General features: G+C 52.7%; 1 protein-coding gene and 1 long non-coding RNA gene across 3 annotated transcripts in view; one reads left to right on the top strand and one right to left on the bottom strand.

The window, feature by feature from the left end:
• Positions 1-6,045, top strand: part of LOC133341735 (uncharacterized) — a 30,731-nt gene extending 24,686 nt beyond the window's left edge. Inside the window, exon 3 of the long non-coding RNA XR_009755058.1 lies at positions 5,037-6,045. This is a non-coding gene — a long non-coding RNA (uncharacterized LOC133341735). The remainder of the gene's footprint in view (positions 1-5,036) is intronic.
• The window catches only part of LOC133341732 (glutamate-rich protein 3-like), a 38,381-nt gene extending 20,365 nt beyond the window's left edge, over positions 1-18,016 (bottom strand). For both annotated transcript variants that reach the window (XM_061550388.1, XM_061550389.1), the window contains exon 1: positions 17,787-18,016. In XM_061550388.1, the coding sequence (XP_061406372.1) occupies positions 17,787-17,812 (26 nt within the window). In that variant the 5' untranslated portion in view covers positions 17,813-18,016. The remainder of the gene's footprint in view (positions 1-17,786) is intronic.
• Between the last annotated feature and the right edge of the window lie 5,131 nt (positions 18,017-23,147).

Raw genomic sequence — 23,147 nt, 5'->3', positions numbered from 1 at the left:
TATTCGTAAACAATTTTCGTAAACAAAAACACGCACGAGATCTTAGACGTCAGAGACACAGCAACTAAAGGTGAACTCGAAAGTAAATATTACCGGTTCCACAAGCGGTGTATCGAATAAGAGTTCAGCAAAAAAAAGGTTAACGTGCATGAAAAAAAAAACCTCAATGAATATCGCACACGGTTACAACTCGTTAGATAGCAAGCTCATTTAAGTGACCTTAGCAGGCCTGGGAGGCTTGATCTTCACGCGTGACCTTATCTGCGTTTCGAGTACTCGACCCCAGGTAATCAAAGCTTCACCATCTCAGCATCAAGGGTTTGGTGGCGGCCTCGGCAGCAGACGGCCGCCCTCTAAGTCCTCTTCTCGCAGGGGCCCTGGGCTCAGATCCACTCGCAGCTGAGCGCTCACGACGGGACAGCGCGGCAGTGTGGGCCACACAGCCATTAGCGCGCTGACCTTTTGCGCGTTGCGATCAATTTGTATCTTTGACCTCTGTTGATTGCGTCGAGCTGCGTCCAATTATTTTTGTCTTTGTTTGCTTGCGTTTTTTTTTATTTTAAATAATACTGGCCGTTCTGTTTCCTGAACATTGGATATATTTTCAAGGGCACCAGATGTTAACTAGCTCGACTGGTATACAGGAGGTCGTGGGTTCGATTCTGACATCTGTGTATTTAGAGTTTGCGTGTCTCTCCCCGTGGTCGCGTGGATTTTTCTCCGGTTCCTCGGGTTATTCACTCCACATTTAAAATCAACATCACGCGTTCAGAGTATTCGGCAGCTGTATATTTCCACAAGATAAGCCAATTCGTTGGGCTATCTTTTGTGGCATCCACGACGCTTCTGAAAAAGAGCTACGTAGCTCAGTGGGCCTTGCCTGGTAAAATAAAATAAACATTGTTTATTTTATATTCTTGGTTCTTTCGGTAAAGTCACGTTAAAGGGAAATAATACAATAATATTTATATAAAAAATGCAAATTCTCACGACGTTTCGACTGCAACACAAGCAATCATCATCAGGTGTGAAATCCACAGAAAGACATTTTCTTTCCGTGGACATTTTCTTTCTGTGGATTTCTTTCTGTGGATTTCACACCTGATGATGATTGCTTGTGTGGCAGTCGAAACGTCGTGAAAATTTGTATTTTTTATATAAATATTATTTCATTATTTCCCTTCTACGTGACTTTACTAAAAGAACCAAGAATATGAATCCCTGCAGTCACGAAAGCTTTAAATCAAAATTGTTTATTTTAGTTTAGATTTTCGTGACGCATCTTTTCCATGTGTGTGTTTTAGGACACGTTATGTCAACGGTGCATTACTTACCTTTGTGTTTTACAACAGCATTGGTAACTGAATACCATTCTCAACAGAGGTTGGTACATCTATATAACACGTAGGCTTCCGCGACCAAAACTATGATTCATAACATGGGGGGGGGGGGGTTATGACAGACAAGTGACTGACACGATCTGACCTAAAAAGCAATTATTAATCGCCATTCTCAACAGTTCTGCCTGCGTGTGCAAGATATCAGCAGGGCCTGAGTGTGGGAGATATTTACCAGGCCCTGTGTGCAGAAAATAAACTAAAGCTAAACTATGTTTTTTAATGCACCAGGTAATGCCCACTGAGCTATACAGCTCTTTTTCAGAAGCGACCTGGCTGCCACAAATGATAGCCCAACGAAATGGCTTATCACGTCGATAATGTATAGCAGCTGAATACTCCAAACGTACGTTTATTCTAAATGTGGAAGGAAAAACCGGAGGACCCGGAGAAAAATCCACGCGACCACAGGAAGAACATGCAAACGAAAAATATACAGCAGCAGGCGTCAGGGTCAGGATCGAACCCACGACATCCTTTATACCAGGCGAGGTAGTTAATATCTCACCTCCGCGGATATTGACGTGTCTATGTCGCGATGCTCGTTTATTCGCTTGAGCTGAGTGGGGGTTTCTTCACGATGTGCGGGTGAGGCTTGTGTGTCAACAGCATCGCACTCGCGATCGTCATCGTCGTCGTCGCAATTACCGCGAATTGCCAATTAGCGTGCGCGTGGTCCGCTCACCTCGTGAATGCGATAATTAAGCGACTGTAGATTTCCTCCCAGGGACATGCATCCTGCGGTACGGAGCAACCAATGCTGTAGCTAGGAAAGTGTGCGTTTGGCAATTAAAAAATGCCTTACATCTCATCTCAACCATTCCTATTCTCATTCTGTCGTCGAGCCAAGGGGACCTTCCTGGTGGCAGCTGCGCCTGTGCGGCACGGGGCTAACACGGCACGGGTTGAACACGGCACGGGTTGAACACGGCACGGGGTCAACACGGCACGGGTTGAACACGGCACGGGTTGAACACGGCACGGGGTTAACATGGCACGGGGTCAACACGGCACGGGTTGAACACGGCACGGGTTGAACACGGCACGGGGTCAACACGGCACGGGTTGAACACGGCACGGGTTGAACATGGCACGAGGCGACGCGGCACGGGTTGAACACGGCACGGGTTGAACACGGCACGGGGTCAACATGGCAAGGGGCGAACACGGCACGGGGCGAACACGGCACGGGTCCAACACGGCACGGGTCCAACACGGCACGGGTTGAACACGGCACGGGTTGAACACGGCACGAGGCGAACACTGCACCGGGCGAACACGGCACGGATCCAACACGGCACGGATCCAACACGGCACGGATCCAACACGGCACGGATCCAACACGGCACGGATCCAACACGGCACGGATCCAACACGGCACGGATCCAACACGGCACGGATCCAACACGGCACGGATCCAACACGGCACGGGTCCAACACGGCACGGATCCAACACGGCACGGGTCCAACACGGCACGGGCGGGCCTGTACATGTGCCGGTGCTTGCTGCCGAAGCGGTAAAATATGGGCACCTTTTTTTCCTCACGTGACACCTTTATTAATTGGCTGTGCCGGGTGGAGGAGGGGTTTGCAACACATGTTGTACTAACGCAGCGACCTGACCCAAAACAGAATGAATAACGAATCACAGCAATTATCATTATAATGGTCACAGCGGTCCCCTCGACCCCGCCAGCGTGCGCGTCCTGCAGCGGCACACAGCGCTGTGTTAGGCGCATCGTATTTTTATGTTCTTTTAATTTCTAAATTAGCGCGTTCGTGTTCTTAGGCGAGCGCGACCTTTCCGTGGAGCGCGCGGCTCCGCTGTTGCTACGGCTCTGAACGTCTAAACACAAACACGAAGAGGAGGCAGCGAACGGCTCTTTCGTTAGCGCTCCGCGTCGAACCTCAATCGCCGCTAACGTCCTCCAACTACAACCCCACACCGACCGGCGGCCGCCCGGAGGAGCTAGGCCGTGTTCCACATTCCATGCTCGCTTCTTTGTTTTATTTTTACCAGGCAATGCCCCCCCCCCGCTCTTTTTCAGAAGCGACCTGGCCACAAATGATAGCTCAACGAAGTGGCTTGTCGCGTGGAAATCTATAGCAGTTGCCAATTAATCTCAACGCACGTTTCTAAACGTGGAGGGGAAAAAACAACGGAGGACCTGGAGAAAAATCCACGCGACCACGGGGAGAGAGAGACGCGCAAACTCCAAATATACAGCAGCAGGCGTCGGGGTCGGGATAGAACCCACGACCTCCTGCACACCAGGCGAGGGAGTTAACATCTCCTAGCCACCGCGCCTGCGAAGTCCCTCTACCGTGCGGCAGCAGCGGAGTTTGCGTCGGCAACGTTCAGGAGCTCACGCCTGAGGTTGCCGAGCGAGCGACTTGGTGACGGATGGCCTCGAGGGTCAGCCTCGTGGCGAGCGGCAGAACCGCTGCTGGCGAACTATCAAAGAGAGCAGTGGCGTTACTCGGTTGTCCCTGGTCAGAGACAAGAGACTCACGCGGAGATCCATAGAATCCCCACAGACTCGTGTAGCGATATCCACGGAGAGGCAGGCACAGGTGGATCAAAGTGATGAGCTACAATGTGAAGGACTGCAGAGAGGATGTGTAGACGGTGGTCTGGGACAGCGGGGGGGGGGGGGCACACCCCACATATCAGTGGGGAATGATGCCAAGAGGGAGAAGTGAATTGCGTGGCAAATGGAATTTAACGTGATGTTTTGTTTGTGTAGTCACTGGTGACCTGGCCGAGGCCACCGACTCACGACGCTTGAGAACGCTGACTAATTGTGAGCAAACGAACCCCGTGTTTGAATCCAACATCTCGAGCGTGCTGGCTAAGTGATGTGGCCTCTGAGCCACGCAGTCAGCCCCCTGTTGCATTTTCAGTTCTACGCGACCCTTTTTGCCGGGCGCAAAACGATGAAAAATGAATCCGCTTAAGACATCACGGCAAAGACTACAAGAGGTGTTAAGGAAGGTCAAACACCAAATAAATAACACCTATCCCAGGGCATCATCAAGTTTGGATTAACCACACATCATGCTTGTGGTAGACACGCAAACAAACACGCGTTGATAATAATGTCATCTTTGAGACTGATTGGCCTACACCAGAGCTACAGCCTCCTTCATAGCTGTGCCTCTGCACCACCGGTGTAAGACCAGAGAGCACCGCCAAAACATCACAAGAACAATGCAAATATCAAAGCGGTGATAGCAGTTACGGGACCTCATTATTGATACCGTCAAACTGAATACGTCTAAGTACAGCCCCGTGTCTATCCACTGCTGGATGAGGGCCTCTGCGTATCACGTGCCGGTCGTGGGGGGTCCATCGCGTCACCACGCTGCTCAGTGCGGGTTGGCGAAGGCGGAGAGCGGAGCGCGTGGGAGCATATATATGTACGGTACAACAACGGACCTTGCTGTGCTTGCCATCTGATCTCCGTCACACCGAGATCTCCAGCAAACACGAACCTACCTGTACGGAAAGTGTTTCGCGGGGGATGCTGTCGAATGGTTTGTTAGCACACTGGGGGCTGGCAACGCAGAGGTTGCCGATGTGGGAGCACAGAATACAGTACAACAATTGATGTGGCTGTACTTGTCGCCCCGCAACAGGCGATGGCACCGCTCGTCAGAGCGTGCTTGCAGGCTCGGCGCTGCTTCGCTGGACGTGTTCGCTGGCAGCAACGAACAGAGCGAGCGAGCTGTCACCACCGTGCGATGCTGGGCGTGGATGATGGAGACGGCTGTGCGCCAGACTCCTGCCGTTATTTGGAATGATCATCGTGATGATGGTGATGATGATGATGATCTTGTACCCGGAACCCCAATGTACGAGCGATTGTAGGAGATTTATTTGTAAGCGATGTCGCCATTCAAATGCGGTGTCTGAGAGTTGGTGAATTGCAGTTACACCCAAAGACGAAGATCCCCCGTATAGCCTCAACATACTGTTGGGGCAAGTGCTGAAGGCCGGCAAGGCACACGATGGGGTGGTTGGCCAACACCACGTCCGGTTGGCTTTGTCTCCCCAGTGACGATGTTTACACACAGCACCAGATGATCATTTGAGGCTGAGTCTACCTAAGGGAGGCCCAGGACCGGTTCAGATAATCGTCACTGGTGTTGGCCGTGAGCCGGAATCGAACGCGGGTCGCCAGGTTCGTAGCGCAGCGCGCTAACCGCTACACTACCGCACCCACCCACTTGCTCACCCACTCACTCAATCAAACCACCCGCCGACTCACTCACCTATTCACTCGCTCACCCACCCACTCAAACGCTCACTCGCCCACCAACCTACTCGCCTTCACATTTATATCTGGGGCAATGCGACGTGCCACATTCCATGTCTCGGTGTTCGTACGCCACAGTCGCACACAGGAGCAAGAGAGACAGAGAGAGACACACACACACAGCCAGACAGCGAGAGAGTTTCTCATCCCCGACTCGCGCGTTCGGCATCCACCGCGATCCTCCGCAGGCAGCAGCAGCGGCAGTAGCAGCGGCAGCGGCGCGTGATTTCGAAACGGAAAAACGTGAAATTAAAACACGGAGCGTGAAGCCGTCGCGGTCAGGGCGTCGACCCTGCCGCGTGCGCCCGCGCGGTTGCGACGGCGGTGGCTTCGCCCCCCCACCCCGCCCCCCACGACTCCCCCACCCCACGACCCCCTAACCCCGCCAGCCCCCACCCCGCCCACTCCACGACGCACGCGGCCCCCCAGGCGGCTCGGCGGCTCCAACGCGCGGCTCGCGCTGCACCCCGCGGGGACGGGGAGGGCCCGAAGCGCGTGGGTGGCGCAGCCCCGCAGGTGCGCGCTCGCTCACGCCACCGCAGGGCAGAGGGAGCCTCCGCGAGTGGCAGCTCGAGCGAGCACCCCCCTCACCCCCACCCCCCACTAAAGGGTATTCAACCTCCTCTTCGACGCTAGCCGGACACCTTTTCAGAGGTGGAAATGCCCACACATCACCCCGCCACGCGCGCGAACTGTCAATCAGCGTCTAAACACCGTCTGTACGTCATAGCAAGTACACGTGCATACTGTTGTGGGGGGAGGGGGGGAGTGCAGGAGGAGGCCCTCATCCAGCAGTGGATAGACCGTGGCTAATCCTGACTGTGAATGCAAATCCGCCGCGCTAATTCCCGCGCTGGGGGCCTCCCAGCTTCTGCGCCCGTCGCCTCTGGACGTCGCGACGTCACGCGCCACCGCCGGCGCTGAGAAAACAAAACAGAAACACCGCGACGCCGCCGGGCGCCATCACCGCCATCCAACTCGGCGGTGGAGAGCGAGCGGGCGGGCGGGCGGCCGTCACGCCGAGCGGCGCTGCAGGGGCTCTTGTAGCCACTGCTGACAAAACACTCAAGCGCTGAGCCCCCCCCCCCTCCCTCCTGCTCCACCGCCCACTTCCCTCTCTCGCCAGCGCCTGAGCAAACATCATCCCGGGGGGGGGTGGGAGGCACGCGCAGAGGTCTCAGCTTTCGTGCTCAAGCCCCTTTGTCGACGGTGGACGCGGCCCACTTACCAATTATCGCTGTCGGGCTGCGGCACGAGCGCTCTCGTTAAGGACGACAGGGCGGCAGCCCCTGCAATTTCCCGCTCACTCGCCCGCTGGTGGAAGGGCCTCCCACCAGAGGGAGCTGTAGAAACCACCTCTCTCTGTCTCTCTCTCTCGTAGGTGTTTTTGGCCTTCTCTTCCACGCCGGATCCCAGACGTCTTGGAAGAGGTGGCAGTAACCACACTTTACCCCACCACCATCACACGCCTGACTGCGGTCGTGAACCCCTTTACACCGCTTGCACCAATTGTCTCACATGCCGCACCGGGAGATTGAATCAAACCGCCCACCGGCTGGACTGCAAGACCGGTGCGCTTCTCACCAATACGCACAAGAGCGACTCTGCGTCGTGCACTTTAGACGAACTAACAAGATTAAATCGTGGGAGTTTTATTGTTTTACATTTGAGTTCACTGCCGACCTTGGGCACCGTCCCCGCCGTCAATCCGTCAGGCGAGCGGCGGGGAGAGTTGCTTCAACAAGTGGCTGGAAATGTATTGCATAACAATAAAGACGCGGCCGTTCTCTCGTTTGTTTAATCTGTCCGCGCTATGGCAACTCGCCCCCTCCCCCCGCCCCGGTAGACATCGTTAGTGGCGGTGCCTCCAGACGCCTCCGCCGAGAGAGACGAGGGCCAGGTCCCCCTTGATCGGCGGTGCCAGCAGCGACACGCGCGCTCCACGCCCTCGATTCCCCTCCACGTGCCCGTCGCGAGTCATCGCCGCGGCAGATGTAATAGGAGGTGGCGAAAAGCGCAGCCCTGCAATGTTTGAAAAAAAAAACTTTTTTTTTTACCAGGTAAGACCCACTGAGTTATGTGGCTCTTTTTTAGAAGCGATCTGGATGTCACAAATTATAGCTTAACGAAGTGGCTTGTCACGTGGAAATGTATGGCAACAGGACGGCTGCTTACGTTGTGGCCGAAACGTCGTGAGAATGTTATCTTATTATGTTTTATCTTTAATATTTAATATTTCCCTTCTATGTGACTTTACCGAAAGAACCAAGAATATGAATCCATGCAGTCACGAAAGCTTTAAATCGAAATTTAACAGCCAAATACTCTAATATGCCTTGCTCATGCCATTGCAAAATCTGTGAGAGCCCCTCTGGATGGTATTTTTTCTTGCAGGGGGTGGGGGCGGTGGTTACTCTTATTGCACGATTGGCCCGGACCATTTTGGAACAAGTGGAAAGGGAGCAGTGTTCGTTTTGTGTCATGGAATCAGTGGCGAAAATAGTTGCCGTGAAGTTTGTTTTACTTTGATCAGCGGTGGCGATGAGTGGGTGAAGAATCAGAGAGCGTGCCGATGACTATGACGGGGCCACTGCCCCCCGACAAAGGTCGAAAGTGCGACCGACCGTGACGAGACGCCACGAGCGAGTCCGAATGACGACGCGTGCGGATGAGAGGCGATGCAGTGGCGTTACGAGCGGTCACGGTGGCGCCGATGAAGACCGAAACTCTGCCGGAAATTGGTTACATTTGGCACGCAAACTGATTGGCCCGAGTTCGCCGATTGGTTGATCTGGCATCCTTGAGAGAGGTGGAGAGGGAATTCCACAGACCTCACACCAACATTGACTAAGAAAGGAAGTTCAATATACAAACATACAATAAATAAATGTTTGAGTCGACCAGACTACGAGAACAACTTAAACGAAATCCACGGACTAGGACTGAATTATAATTCCACGGGTGTAATCGATTGATGTGTAAATTTCAGATTACCGGTACAGTAAACCTGGGTGAAAGTGCTCGCGTGGCCTGTTGAAATTGTTTAGCCGGGGGAGAAGCCAAAGAGAGCAGGATTCGAGTGTCATTTGACCGAGTGTTCTGGCGTCACCAAAATAACAAACGCAAAACAAATAAAGTTAATGTACCCACCAATGCAGCGAAAAACAACTGCGTCATCGCATGAGAAATACCAAATTATTGCAACTAACGTAAATCGATGTTAAGTAATGCATTCCTCGTAGCGTAATTCTGATCCAGAAGAGATTGTTTTTATACCGATCGTAGTACAAATACAAAAATAGCTTACAGAAACGTAAGCAGCTGAAGGGTGACATTGTACCAATGTAGCGACCTGCGCCGATCGACTAATTGGGATTCCGTGGTGGCGAGCAAATGCTGTCTCCCTCGCCTGGCACGCAGGAGTCGTGGGTTCGCACCCGGACCCTGACGATGCTGTTGTTTATTTGCAGTCTGCGTGCTCTCTCTCTCTCTCTCCCCGTGGTTGTCGCAGCGTGGATTATTCTGCGGGTTCCTCCGGTTTTGCCCTCATCCTCCTCCTCCACATTCAGAAACAACATGCGCTTAAACGATTTGGCTGCTTCTATAAACTCCCGCGTGTGGTGATGATTATGATATCAGACGCTGCGACGATGACCTATCATCACGTGTGGTCAGGTCACCTTTGAAAAGGAGCCAATGGCTGAGAGGGCTTCACTCGGTAAATTAAAGAGACGCACACAACTGTGGCGAGACCGTTTACCCCACCGTGGTCAAGATATGTGTCGACTGCCGCTCCGGGCGATGGAATCAAGCCGGCCACCTCTGATATTACACCTGCAGTGTGCTGCTTGGTAACCATCACTCCAGAGGTGCGTGGCTTCCCCAACCAATATAACACAATTACAAATCATTATTTTATTTTTATCCCAGCTGTCCTAAGCAAGGACGAATTATGTAATCGCGCGGTTAAATGTTCTCCCCCTTGTCTCTTTCTCTCTCCGGGCTGCCTCCACAGATGTTGTTTTCCATCGAAGGAGCCGCCAACATCGACAGGCGATCAGCACTGCCCCTCCCGTAACCTTCGTGCCAGGACAGAGGCACAGCGCCATGCCTTCTAGGTACCGCCACACGTCGCTTTTTCAGGCCATTTCCTACGCTGTTTAAAGTTTTGGATGTTTTTGTTATATATATATGGTGAGTTCTCGCTTAACGCGTGGTGTTCACACTGTAACGCGTTTTCTCCATAACGCTGTTCTACCATGAGGGAACACTTTCCGCACAACACGAATACGCCCCGTTATAACGCAGAACGCACGCCGTTATAACGCGGAACGCTCCCCGTTATAACGCGGGTTCTGAGCGGTCGACCACGAACTACTTTCTTGAGCTGTGCGCCTGAGCGGTGCAGTGATACTGTACGCAGAGTGATACAGAAACGCGGTGGTGTACCCTGAAGTAATTAGTCCCGCCATCTCATTGCATGTTCGTACATCGTCAGACTTTATCGTTACATTATTTCTGGGGAAGTGGTTTTAGCGAACGCATCGACTGCGTTAAATGAGGACTTACATGTGTCACCCACAGTCGTCATAATTGCGTGTCAATTGACAATTTTCCGAGTCGTTGATGTGGCGTGACAACATGTTTCAGCGTCGCCGACCCGCGGACAGATCCCGGCTGCAATGAGTCTCTGGATGTGACCGTGCCACTGTCAGAGAGAGCCGAGGAAATCGGGACTGTTGGAAAGGTTCTGAAGATTGGGGGTGGGGGTCAAAATATCTAAGTGGGTCCCAAGAAGAACATTAAATTGAGCGGCCAAAATGTAGCTCCGTTCTTACCTTAGGCGAACATCAGTGGCGAGTGATATCCGAACTGGTCCTAGGCCTCCCTCTAGTGTGGTCAAACAGCTCCCATGACCGACATGAATTGGAAAGGCTCTCATCCAGCAGTGGATTGACAAACGGCTGTAACTAATGACGTGAATGAAAGATTGGATGTATTGATGAATTTACATCGCGTGATTTTCATTTGGTCACCCTGGTGGTTTGAATGGGAGCTTAAAGAGAAAAAACGCTGGTTGCTGGAGCAGAGAGCGTGTGAAGAGGAGCAGAGTGAGATGAGAGGGGAGAAGTAGGAGAGTGCATGGAGGGGAGTAGAGTGAGATGATAGGGGCGAGGTAGGAGAGTGCGTGGAGGGGAGTAGAGTGAGATGAGAGGGGAGAGGTAGGAGAGTGCGTGGAGGGGAGTAGAGTGAGATGATAGGGGCGAGGTAGGAGAGTGTGTGGAGGGGAGTAGAGTGAGATGAGAGGGGAGAGGCAGGAGAGATCATGGAGGGGAGTAGAGTGAGATGAGAGGGGAGAGGCAGGAGAGTGCGTGGAGGGGAGTAGAGTGAGATGAGAGGGGAGAGGTAGGAGAGTGCGTAGAGGGGAGTGGAGTGAGATGAGAGGGGAGAGGTAGGAGAGTGCGAGGAGGGGAGTAGAGTAAGATGAGAGGGGAGAGGCAGGAGAGTGTGTGGAGGAGAGTAGAGTGAGATGAGAGGGGTGAGGCAGGAGAGTGCGTTGTAGGGAGTAGAGGGGTGAGTTAGGCAGTGACAAAGTCTATTACATAAGCTGTCCATTATAGCTGCCTTATATTCCAGCTGCTTGTAATTAGAGCTGTCCTTGCTCAACCCGCGTCTATAAAATTCAAATGTTGAGGCCAACTCCCCTTCATGCAGGTTGTTTATACGTCCGCCTTGCTGTAATTCCACCCGCTGTTATTTTACCTGCGTGCCTTGGCCGCCTGTAATTAAAGCCGCCACTTCCAGCTGTTTCAAGCAGCGGGCCCAGCAGCATTTCCTATTGCGGGAGGGTGGGGGTGGCACGTTCAGGAACGGCGGCTTTCAGGCATCGCGGACCCTGCAGGAGGTCTGTGTTTCCGCCTGGCTCCGCGATGGGGGGAGCATTGCCGGACAGGTACCGGGCACACGGGGAGGTCTGTGACCTCCGCCGTTGCGGTGTTCGTGGACAACTCCGAAACACCGCAGCTGGGCCTCTGTGTAAGCGGTTGGCCATCAAGAGGACAAGAAGATATGGTTTGGCGGGGGGGGGGGGGATTCGTTTATATATATAAATGTCTCAATATTTCAAATACCGCGGTGCTCCGTGTGGTGAATACGAGACGGTGGTGGGTCCTTAACAGGTCACGTCGCGAAGCAGCAAGGTGCTTGAAGAGCCGCGGGTTTGCCGACCCCTTCCTCGTGCTGACAACAACACGTGCCGCATCGTCCGGTGACTCTCCACCGACCGAGATTCTGCGGAGGCCTTCGCGAGGACCGCACGCGGCGGCTCGGAACATCGCGCTGAACGGCGCCGACGAAAGCATTCGGGCGATCGGCCCAAGCTGCCAACGTCGTAGCCCCCACCCCCTCGTCCCCCCTTTTGTCGGCGACCTGAAACCGAGGACACGGGCTGATTTCTCGATGTCAGCCGGGGCCATCAATCCGTCACGCGACTGCCACCGCCGCCGCAACCCAAACTCGGCCCAGTACCCCCCCCACCCACCCCCGGCGCACGCTAGCGGCCCACGTGGCCCACCCCAGACTCGCTCATCATTCTATTTTGTATAACTCGATATGTTGTGTGTATATATTGTATAGAGTAATACCCCAGATTCACGTCTTCCCCCCCCCCCCGTTTAACGTCGTTTCGCACGTGCTCACGTCGCCGACACCATCGTCGTCATCCCTCCTCTCTCGTTATCCATCGCCTCTCAGCCTTCGCTCTATGACCCTGCTGCACGAACCACTTTGCGTTGCGAATAAATCAATGGACTGTAGCCTACAATATATGATTCACGTGCAGTATTTTGGTGACTTGGAGGGAAAAAAATGATTTGATTTACGTCACTTAGATGTTCGTGACACCTTTCAGGAACACATCCTGGACGTGAACCGGGGTATTGTACACATCTATATATAAATATTTACACGCGCCGTTCGTTGGTAGTTTTGCGGGTCGCATGTTGTTCGGCGTGTGATGTCCGACGTTTCGCCGTCTCACGTGCCGGAAGATTTTTCAGCTTCTTCAGGAAGCAGCGCCTCCTTCTTCTTTCAGTCGTATGGGTATTTTGACCATACTTCACCACGCCGGTCAGTGCGGATTGCTGAAGGGTGATGGGTGGTCAAGGCCGGTTAAGATATCGTTATCAGTAGCCAGGAATCAATTCTCAGGTAGCCCGCCAGGTCTGCGTCTAAATTAACCGGGCGGTGATGGATATTCACGTAACCTGCAGTGTGGAGACAGCGAGGGTTGGTGGATCACACAGAGATGGGTTCTGAAACTTGATTCACGTGGTTGTCGATGAGGAGCCGTACCGCGGCTCGCCAGGAAGAAGGCGGTGAAGCACAATGTGGACTCCACCTGTTCCATCTGCACGGGGGATGCAGTGTTGCCCCCTCACACGCCTGGGTTTCCCCCATGTGCTCCGGTTTCCTCCCACACGTAAAGGCGCATTAATTGGGCCGGTAACGCCTTGATGTATAGAGGACCACAGAGCTTGGGAAATTGTGAGCAGCGCCGACTCGCCACCTGGCCGGCTGACCTCACCGCTCGTCTGTGGTTCCTCCTCCCGGCGTCTCTGGGTCGTCCTCTGTCTTCGAGAACGAGGAGCGAATACTGTCGGGTGACATCTCGCCACGGTGGCGAGATGTTAACTACCTCGCCTGGTATACAGGAGGTCGTCGGTTGGAGCCCGACCCTGACGCCTGCTGTCTCTCCTCCCAGTGGCCGCGTGAGATTTTCTTCCGGGTCTTCCGGTTTTCCCATCCAGATTGAGAATCAACATCACGCGTTTAGAGTATTTCGCTGCTGTACATTTCCACGTGATGAGCCCCTTCATTGAGCTATCATTTGCGGCCAGATCGCTTGGCCAAACGAGCTATGTAGCTCAGTGGGCCTTACTTGGTAAAGTAAAATAGTTTAGATTCAAAAAAATAATTTTTTGTTAGTGATTTCCCATAAATTTTGACTCCTATTGTGTTTTTGTATTGTTTGTTGTTGTAACTTCCCGAACCCGTGTCCCGACTTGATATCTGTAAATAAAAATAGCTTAAAATAGTAATTATTAAATGCATGTGCCGCTGCCCAAAATTTACTGCGCTGTTAGAGAAATAAAAATGGTCAAAGTTGGAATGGAGCCGCCTTTCACTCCCTGCACCAGGTCCCACTCCATCCGCGTCACTAATTGTCGATCTCTCATCCAAGCCCGAGACGATACTGGGGCAGTGGGCGGGTCGGTGGGTTGCTGGGCGGAGATGAACGGATGGGGGAGCGTCGGAGGACATTGGCATCATCATCATCACCACCTCCATCATCGGGAGCATCTTCATCATTGGTTGCCGTGCCAACGTGGAGCAGCATAGCCATCAAATATTCATGCACGCCCAAGTGGCATTGGCAAAGGCAGAGCGTGACCCAAAGGCATCTTTAATTCATTGCGGCTGTCTCTGCCACCCGTTCCTCACCGCGTGTGGTTCTCTAGGGTTTGTCTCTGACAATGTATGCAAGCAGCAGCAGGTGATGTAACGTATATGTGTGACAATGTGCGAGTGGCCTCAAAGGGCACCTAGCCTGGCACAAGCGCTGTGATGACGTGAACGGCGGCTGTTGCTGGTGTGTGTGCGCCTGTGTACCTGTGTGGCAGTGTAGAGGTTAGTTCGCTGCGCTGCTAACCCGGCGACACGAGTTCGATTCCCGCTCACGGCCAACACCAGTGATGATTACCTGAATCGGTCCTGGGACTCCCCTAGGTTAAGTCAGCCTTAATTGAGTACCGAGTGCGGTATGTAAAAACATCGCCACTGGGGAGACAAAGGCGGCCGGGCGTGGTGCTGGTCACTCAGCCCCTCGTGTGCCGTGCCGGCATTCATAGGTGCTCGCTTAAAGCACTTTCCCCAACAGTCTGTTCAGGCTATACGGGGGATCTTTGTATTTTATCTGTGTTTGCAGTAAAGTGGTTAATTCGCTGTGCAACGATTTCGATTCCCGCTCACTGCTACAAACACGGGTGACGATTATCTGAACCGTTCCTGGCCTCTCTCAAGGTCGACTCAGCCTCAAATGAGTACCTGGTGCGATGTGTAACATCGCCACGAGAGAGACAAAGGCGCGCCTCTCTTGCGCGGGGCTGTCGTCATCCAGGCTCGATGTCCACTTCGCTTTCGACGTCTGACCGGACCGAGGGGGCAGTGCCGGATTATCGTAGTAGCAAGAGTAGCTGCTACATATGTAGTAGCTACATAGGTAGTAGCTACCAAAGTAGTGGCTACATATGCAGTAGCTACGGGCCCCGCACTTTCAAGGGCCCCGCGCTAAACGCTTTCAAGCTATCAATTCCGGCTCAGTGATTCTGCACTTGCTCTATTACAATAGTACAATACCGCCTTCAACTTTTATGAACGACTGGGTGTTTAAGGTTAGTGATTTGTCGTATTATCTGGCTGTATAGCGAATGAAACAATTACAATTACTTTACTTTGCAACTAAAAAACGCGTGTTTTAATATTTACGTGTATTTTTAGGGCCCCTTTATAACATATGCTAGAGGCCCGCACGAGCTGAATCCCGCACTGCGAGGGGGGCATTGCTGGCGATTCGGTCACAGGCAACCAACCTGTCAGTAACACAATACGCTCGGTAACCATGGCAGCTCCGTGTTCAACTTTGTGCCTCTCGTAACTGCTGCTCTGCATCCTGTAACGCTACGCCGTCCGCTTGCGTGAACTCATGGCCGGTGTTAAAATTAATAGGTCCTGCCTTGCGGCGGAGGTTTATCGAGGCAATGGGCCCTACAAGAAACATGTATGTTGAACTTCTTTCACACAGTACGTAGCCAACCGTGCTGATCGAAGGTGTGGTTGACATGCTGCCGGAGGAGGCTTCCGTGTAGGGCAGTCGTTGTTAGCGAGCGCCTATTAGCGCTGGTTCGGCACAAAGAGGGGAACGCTGTTGACAGAAACGCAGCGGGTGATGCGTTGAGGCTCAGTCAACCTGGAGGAGTGCCACAATTCGGCATTTCGCTCGGGGCACGCGTACCACGAGTACCAGAGCGTACTTTGTTTTGTTTTCTACGATGTGCGTGATATATCTCTTCGGGTTCAATTTGCACTCTTAACACCATCCACTCCCGCCGCATTTATACATGGGGAAAAATGTGTACGAATACGAAAACAAAGGTTGCAGCTTTAATAACGTGAGAAAATTGAGTTGTCGAACGCGGAGTGTGTCCGCTTACGGAACTAACCCAGAGCATCCCAGATGCATCTGTCACCCCTCTAGTCACCCCCCGAGTCACCCCCCGAGTCACCCTTTCCACCACCCCACTTGGACGTCGAAGGTAAAGGCGCGGTCCTGCAATTGCCAGCTCGCACCACTGTTCGCGCGAAAGGAGCCTTCGCTGGATGGGATGTTGGCCTACTATTTCACGCCGGACAAATCTCTCTAAAGAGATATGAGTGCCCAGGACCAATGAAGGCCGACACGGCGTACGAAGTGGTCGGGGTGGTCAACACCACGCCCGAGCCGCCTTTGTCTCCCCAGTGCTGATGTTTTACACTACGCACCAACGTATGCATTCAAGGTTGAGTCGACCTAGGGGAGGCCCAAAATCAGTTCAAATATTCGCCGCTGATATTGGTCGCTAGCGAGAATTAAACTGGGATTTATTGCCGGGTTCGTAGCACAAAGTGCGCTAACCACTGCACCACTGCTCTCCATCCATATAGCAAGTACACACACATCATAATCATCCTCATCATGACCAAACACAGTCCTTAAGAGAGAGACGCGTGAGTGACCTCCGGTCTACAACAATACGCACGACGCTCGCTGAATCGAACTCAGGTCGCCGGGTTCGTAGCGCAGTGCGCTAACCACTGCGCCACCACTCCTCATCCATTAAGCAAATACAAAGATCCCCCATATGACCTTAACAGACCGTTGGGGCAAGTGCTGTTAGCGAGCACCTATGAAGGCCGCCACGGCACACGACGGGTTGGGTGGCCAACACCAATCCCGGCCGCCTTTGTCTCCCCAGTGGCGATGTTTACACACCGCACCCAGGCACTCATTTGAGTTGACCTAGGGGAGGCCCAGGACCGGTACAGATAATCATCACTGGTGTTGGCCGTGAGCGGGAATCGAACTCGGGTTCGGGCATTCGTAGCACAGCACGCGAACCGCTGCCCCACTGCTAAATCAAAATATAAAGACAAAGATTCCCCATGTAGCCTTAACATACTATAGGGGCAAGTGCTGTTAGCGAGAAGCACCTATGAAGACCGGAACGGTACACGAGGGGGTGGGTGACCAGCACCACGCTCGGCCCCCTTTGTCTCCCCAGCGGCGATATTTACACACCGCACCAGGTACTCATTTGAGGCTGAGTCGACCTAGGGGAGGTCCATAACCGGTTCAGATAATCGTCACTGGTGTGGGCAGTGAGCGGGAATCGAACCCGTGTCGCCGGGTTCGTATCGCAGCGTAGCGCAAACCGCTACACGACCGCTCCCCACAAGATATCAACATATAACACACACACACACAAACACCACACATCATACTCATCCTCCATCATGAGCACAGTCCTTAACGTGAGAGACGCGTTAGCGAGCCGCTGCCTGTAACATTACGCACGACGCTCGCTGGATGAAGAATTCCTCCGGGATCGCGCGTCGATCGGCCGTTCGCGCCGGACTCCCCCGCCACTCCGCACTCCTCTCGTGCGGTTCTGATCCTCGATCCTTGACTGGCAACCGCGTTAAACGACGGACGAAGGATGAATGAGATGCTACTCGAGGTGGAGGAGGAGAGGGGGGAGGGCGAGCCGGTGGTTTAGTTTCATTCCTCCGGCTGAGTTTTGCGTAAAACACGCCGGCGATGAAATCCAAGCCGCGACGCGATCATCACTCGCTCGCACGTCTCTCTCTCTCTCGCTCTCTCTCTCCCACTCCTGTCAACAGATCGTTTGACATGCCAGTCACTCACCCCCCCACCCCACCGCAGGTAGCAAATCTTAGTGAACGTATCACGTACCCGGGAGGGAGCACTTCTTTGCTCATGGCGAGATATGTCTCTTTGCTCTCTGTCTCTCTCGCTCTCTCGGCGTCGCCGTCTCTCCGTCTCTCCGTCGCGCCGGGAGACCGCAGAGAGGACCCTGGCGGGCGGAGGAACTCGCGAGAGACGAACTCGGAGAGACGGAGACGGAGCTCGCGGCACCGGCGCGCGTGTGAGTGTGGCGCGTGTGAGTGTGGCGCGTGTCAGTGCGCGTGGTGAGTGTGGCGCGTGTGGATGAATACGCAGGGCGGCTCATATCCAGGGAGGGCTTCCCACGGCCAGTGCTGTTTCCGTGGCAACGGCGCGGCGTTGCTAGGAGCCGAGGATGTGTGGGCGGTGCCGCTCTCGCTCGTGGGGGGGGGGGGGGTGGTGTAACAGGGGGGGGTGTAACAGGGGGGGGGTGGTGTAACAGGGGGGTGGTGTAACAGGGGGGGGGTGGTGTAACAGGGGGGGGTGGTGTAACGGGGGGGGGTGGTGTAACAGGGGGGGGGGGTGTAACAGGGGGGGGGTGGTGTAACAGGGGGGGGGTGGTGTAACAGGGGGGGGTGGTGTAACAGGGGGGGGGGGGGTGGTGTAACAGGGGGGGTGGTGTAACAGGGGGGGGTGGTGTAACGGGGGGGTGGTGTAACAGGGGGGGGGGGTGGTGTAACAGGGGGGTGGTGTAACGGGGGGGGGGGTGTAACGGGGGGAGGGCTACGGAATGGGGGGTGCGGAGGGGAGTGGTGACGTAGCGGCGAGGAACGGGAGAGAGACGAGGGTGGTGGTGGTGGTGCCACCCGCTGCTTCCACCCCTGCTGCTGCTGCCACCTCCTGCTGCTGCTGGGCAGCACCAGCAGCAGCAGCAGAGGGCAGCAGCAGCAGCAGTAGGGGAGAAGAACAAGAGGGGGAGGAAGAGGAGGCGCGGGGTGCGGTTGGCGGTGTGTACGGCTTCGTGTTGACATGGCAACACGTAGCAGGCTTTCGCGAGCAATATTATTCACGATGAATGTTTTTTTGGGTTGGATCGCGAGAGTATGAATACGTCGGAAGCATCCACCACCCGACACGGCCGGTGAGGTTTGTCACGTGAACTACGCGCCAATTAGTTTGCTACTTCAGCCCACCGGTGTGTTGGAGAGTAAATCCACGACATTTACAATTTTGAGTAGTACGACGTTTCGCTGGTAATTATATCCAGCGTCACCGGGCGATTTGTCAGAATAGTGAAGCAATCCCCCTGCTTCCAACAGCATGGTTGTCAACCCAGACGTTTACCCCGTATTCTTGTACCGGGAAAGTTGAGTTTTTAGGTCCTTACGGTGTACAGCCGTTTCAATATGGGCAACACTAATCTACGTGAGTTTGTGCATCCGCATATCAAGAAAGCAGCAGCATCAGCATGCAAGATCACAGACAGTAAGCATGATAAGTAGCATCATTGACACCAATTATCAAAATTAGTCCGTAAATGTGTTTTTGTTTAGTAAAATAACGTGTGTCTTCTTCTTGGTTCTTTCGGTAAAGTCACGTAGAAGGAAAGTAATAAAATAATAAAAATAAAACATAATAAAATACAATTCTTACGACGTTTCGGCCACAACGCAAGCAGCCGTGAAGACGCTGTCTCCCCGACAGACCTGGTCTTCACCTGAGGACGGCTGCTTGCGTTGTGGCCGAAACGTCGTGAGAATTATTTTATTATGTTTTATTTTTATTATTTTATTACTTCCCTTCTACGTGACTTTACCGAAGGAACCAAGAAGATGAATCCCTGCAGTCACGAAAGCTTTAAATCGAAATTTAACGTGTGTCTGTTTGTGTTTCCCCCTCGTTATGGGACGTTGTAGGACGATCGTTGAGATTTATAAGGGTACGGGGTGACCAATAAGGTGTGAATTGGTCTGTAATAAGGTAGGGCACTGATAAGGAGTTGCCAGGTATGCAACAGCAGTGCATGGCGCAGAGTAAAGCAAAACGTGAAAGGCAAAGGGGCAGCCCCTGAGACTGCTGGCTTCGTGGCACTGCTGCTGGTGGAACTGGTGGTGGTGCTGGTGGTGGTGGTGGTGCTGCTGGTGGTGCTGGTGGTGGTGGTGGTGGTGCTGGTGGTGGTGCTGCTGGTGGTGGTGGTGGTGCTGGTGGTAGTGGTGGTGGTGCTGGTGGTAGTGGTGGTGGTGGTGGTGCTGGTGGTGGTGGTGGTGCTGGTGGTAGTGGTGGTGGTGCTGTGGTAGTGGTGGTGGTGGTGGTGCTGGTGGTAGTGGTGGTGGTGGTAGTGGTGGTGGTGCTGGTGGTGGTGGTGCTGGTGGTGGTGCTTCAAGCGATTACACTCGTGGGAGCTCGAGAGATCCCCTCTCGTGGGGGCATTCCTTGCGGCTAGTTTGGTTGATATTGATTCTTTAAGCGCGTGGCACATTCTGGCTATGTTCGGGACCAAGGTAGGTAGCAAGGCAGGGGCCAGTTTGCTCCAAGCGCATTCCAACGTCGTGCCAACGTTGCAGTGTCCTGGTCGGGGACGTGTGAAGTGAGAGGGGGGACACGGAGAGACCCGTTTCATCAAGCCCAGTGGATTCTTAGTCCCGTGAAGAGTCAAAGTGACATATTCTTAGTTTTTTTGGTAAAGTCAGGTAGGTAAAACATTCAAATTAATGAAATAAAAATCTAATAAAAATCACGACGTTTCGGAGGCAACACAAGCCTCCATTTTCAGGTGGAACCGTGTATCAAGTACTTGATACAGCTATCGTGCTGTGACGGTTCCACCTGAAGACGGAGGCTTGTGTTGCCTCCGAAACGTCGTGATTTTTTTATTAATTCAATTTTTTTACCTACGTGACTTTACCGAAAAAACTAAGAATATAAATCCTTGCAGTCACGAAAGCTTCAAATCTAGAATTAGTCAAAGTGACCTTCTGCTCACACGAGCAATGAAGCGTTGCTCATCTCCTGTTTGCCGCCCTGAGTTACTCGTGACAATTCCACATTATTAGGACCGGGGACGAGTCTGTCCACGGGGCAAGCGCCGTCAACTTCCCCGCAAAGTGGTCCGCGTTTTATCGACCCCGGGGGGATTGCGAGCCGCTCGCTCGACCGCACACTATTTGGTTTATGTGTTTTGAAGAAGGGCCGTTGCCCGAAACGTCGCCTATTATACATGTTACCTTTGAAAGGGCAGCGTGACGTGTTCAGCTGTTGGTCTAGGGTTTGAAGTTCTTGTGAGAGCTGTGATCAGATGGAAACATGCGTTGAGATTATTTCGATTATTTGGCTGCCATACATTTCCACGTGATAAAACAATTCATTGAGCTATCATTTGTGGCCAATCAGTTTAAAAGACAATGCATATGTTATTATCAGAGCATGTTTATGTTTGTTTGTTGCATGTTCACCACAAGTACTGTGTGTGGTTAATGCAATGATACGATTCCTTGAAAATGGATTCTGTTTGGTGTTTTAACATCTAAACACAGCTGTTTTATTGCCAGAAAGGGTAAAACCTATTCTTATATTTTGAGACTGGCAAGGAAGGTCACCATATTAGAAGCTAATAGCTCAGTGGGCCTTACCTGGTAAAGTAAAATAGTTTAGTTTAAAAAAATTATTACCTATACTTTGCCCTCCGATTGTGTTGTTGTATTGTTTGCTGTTGTAACTTCCCGATCCCGTGCTCCGACTGAACATCTATTAAAAAAGAGCTTTATAGCTCATCGGATTCCTCCTGCAGTAAAAATAAAGATTCTGATTCAGCTTGACTTCGGGTCAAGTTTTAGGCTCAGAGTTTAAGCTTCGAGCAGCGGTAGCGCAGAGGCGCTCGTTAGGACCCGACATTCGCATTATACACGTATAGGAAAAACATACTATATTTATAATTCAATGGAAATCGTGTTATTATTAGCTTTTAATTTCCTGCATTGGCATAATCCTCGGCACACCATGTGCACATCAGGGGATGGATTGTAATTTGCGAGCTGTGTTTTTTTTAAATCTTCTACTCGACACTTTCAAGACCGGATTATGATGCTGCCACTGTGGCCCAATGGTCAGCGCACTGGACTTGAGGTGAGTTCAGAGGTCGCCGGTTCAACTTGATGTCCCGGCGTGGCAGATGAAAACAATGGGATCGAGTGTTTGCCCCTCGCGCGCGTGCGGATTTTCCCTTGTTACTGCGGCTTCCTCCCAAATGTAAGCGTGCATTTGTCGGCTGAAAACCACTTCACATGTAAGGGACCGCAGAGCTCGGGAAATTGTTGGTGCTTGATCACCACCTGGCTGCTGCTGCTGCCGCCTTCCCGCTCAGCTGTGGTTCCTCCTCGCAAAGAATGTGCGGGGCATTACACATTTTAATTAGTGTTACATTATATAATAGCGCAAATGCCTTAAATACCCTTGTCGCCTCTGTCGTTTATAAATGGGTACACCATGGGCGGTAGTTGATCGGCAGGTGGGTCGCATGCGGCAGGGTAAAGTGTGGGTACCCACAGCCTTTCCAAGACGTCTGGCCACTGTGGACGAGTAGGCAAACATCTAAGTCTAGAGTTGCTCTCCAGAGTTGCCTCGAAGTAGAGGCCTCTTCCGCCAGCAGTGGCGAGAGTGAGGAATTGCAGGGCTGAGCTTTAACCCTTCAAGGCAACCCTAATTGGCACAGCTATACATACGCGGGAGGCAGAAATGGGGTATTCTACACACAGGAAGAGACGCGTGTGCGTATATGTAGGTATTTTGAACTTCTTTCGCACCATACATCTCTAACCGTGCTAATCGGAGGTCCTGGGAAGGACAACAAACTAAACACAAAACGCAGTTCTAAACAAATTAATTTGGCGCGCTTCTGTGCGAACCTTCCCGCTCACAGCACAACATCGGTGCGTAATATCTCAACTGGTCCTGGGCCTCCCCTAGTTCGACTCAGCCTCAAATGAGTATCTGATGCGATGTGTGAACATCACACCTGGGGAGACAAAGGCGGCCTGGTGCGCTGTGTCGGCCTTCATCGGTGCTACTCGCCAACAGCGCTTGTTAAAGGCTGTCCGGCTATCATCTTCTGTCTTCCGTGTACGTGTCCGTGCTGCAGCGTTGAACGGCCGCTGTTCACGGTCGTGCTTTGTTGAATACAATCACAACATGGGCTGTCCTCGAATGGCCACCGCACGCCACGGCCCCTCGATGCGAAACGCGAGACGTGCGGCACCTGCCTGCCAAAAAAAAGCCCATCGCGGGCAGTGCCAATAATATAACGGGGCTCTAAATAAAAAAAGTAAATATTTAAAAACTATTTTTTTTACTTGCATTGTAAAGTAATTGTATTTTTTCACTTGCTATACAGCCACATAATACGACAAATCGCTATCTTTAAACACCCAGTCGTTC

The sequence above is a fragment of the Lethenteron reissneri genome, chromosome 12 (assembly GCF_015708825.2).
Source record: "Lethenteron reissneri isolate LAM-NWPU_2019-01 chromosome 12, ASM1570882v1, whole genome shotgun sequence".
In the NCBI taxonomy this organism is placed as follows: Eukaryota; Metazoa; Chordata; class Hyperoartia; order Petromyzontiformes; family Petromyzontidae; genus Lethenteron; species Lethenteron reissneri.
The sequence above is the reverse complement of the archived record's forward strand: the minus strand, read 5'-3'. Positions and strand labels throughout refer to the sequence as shown.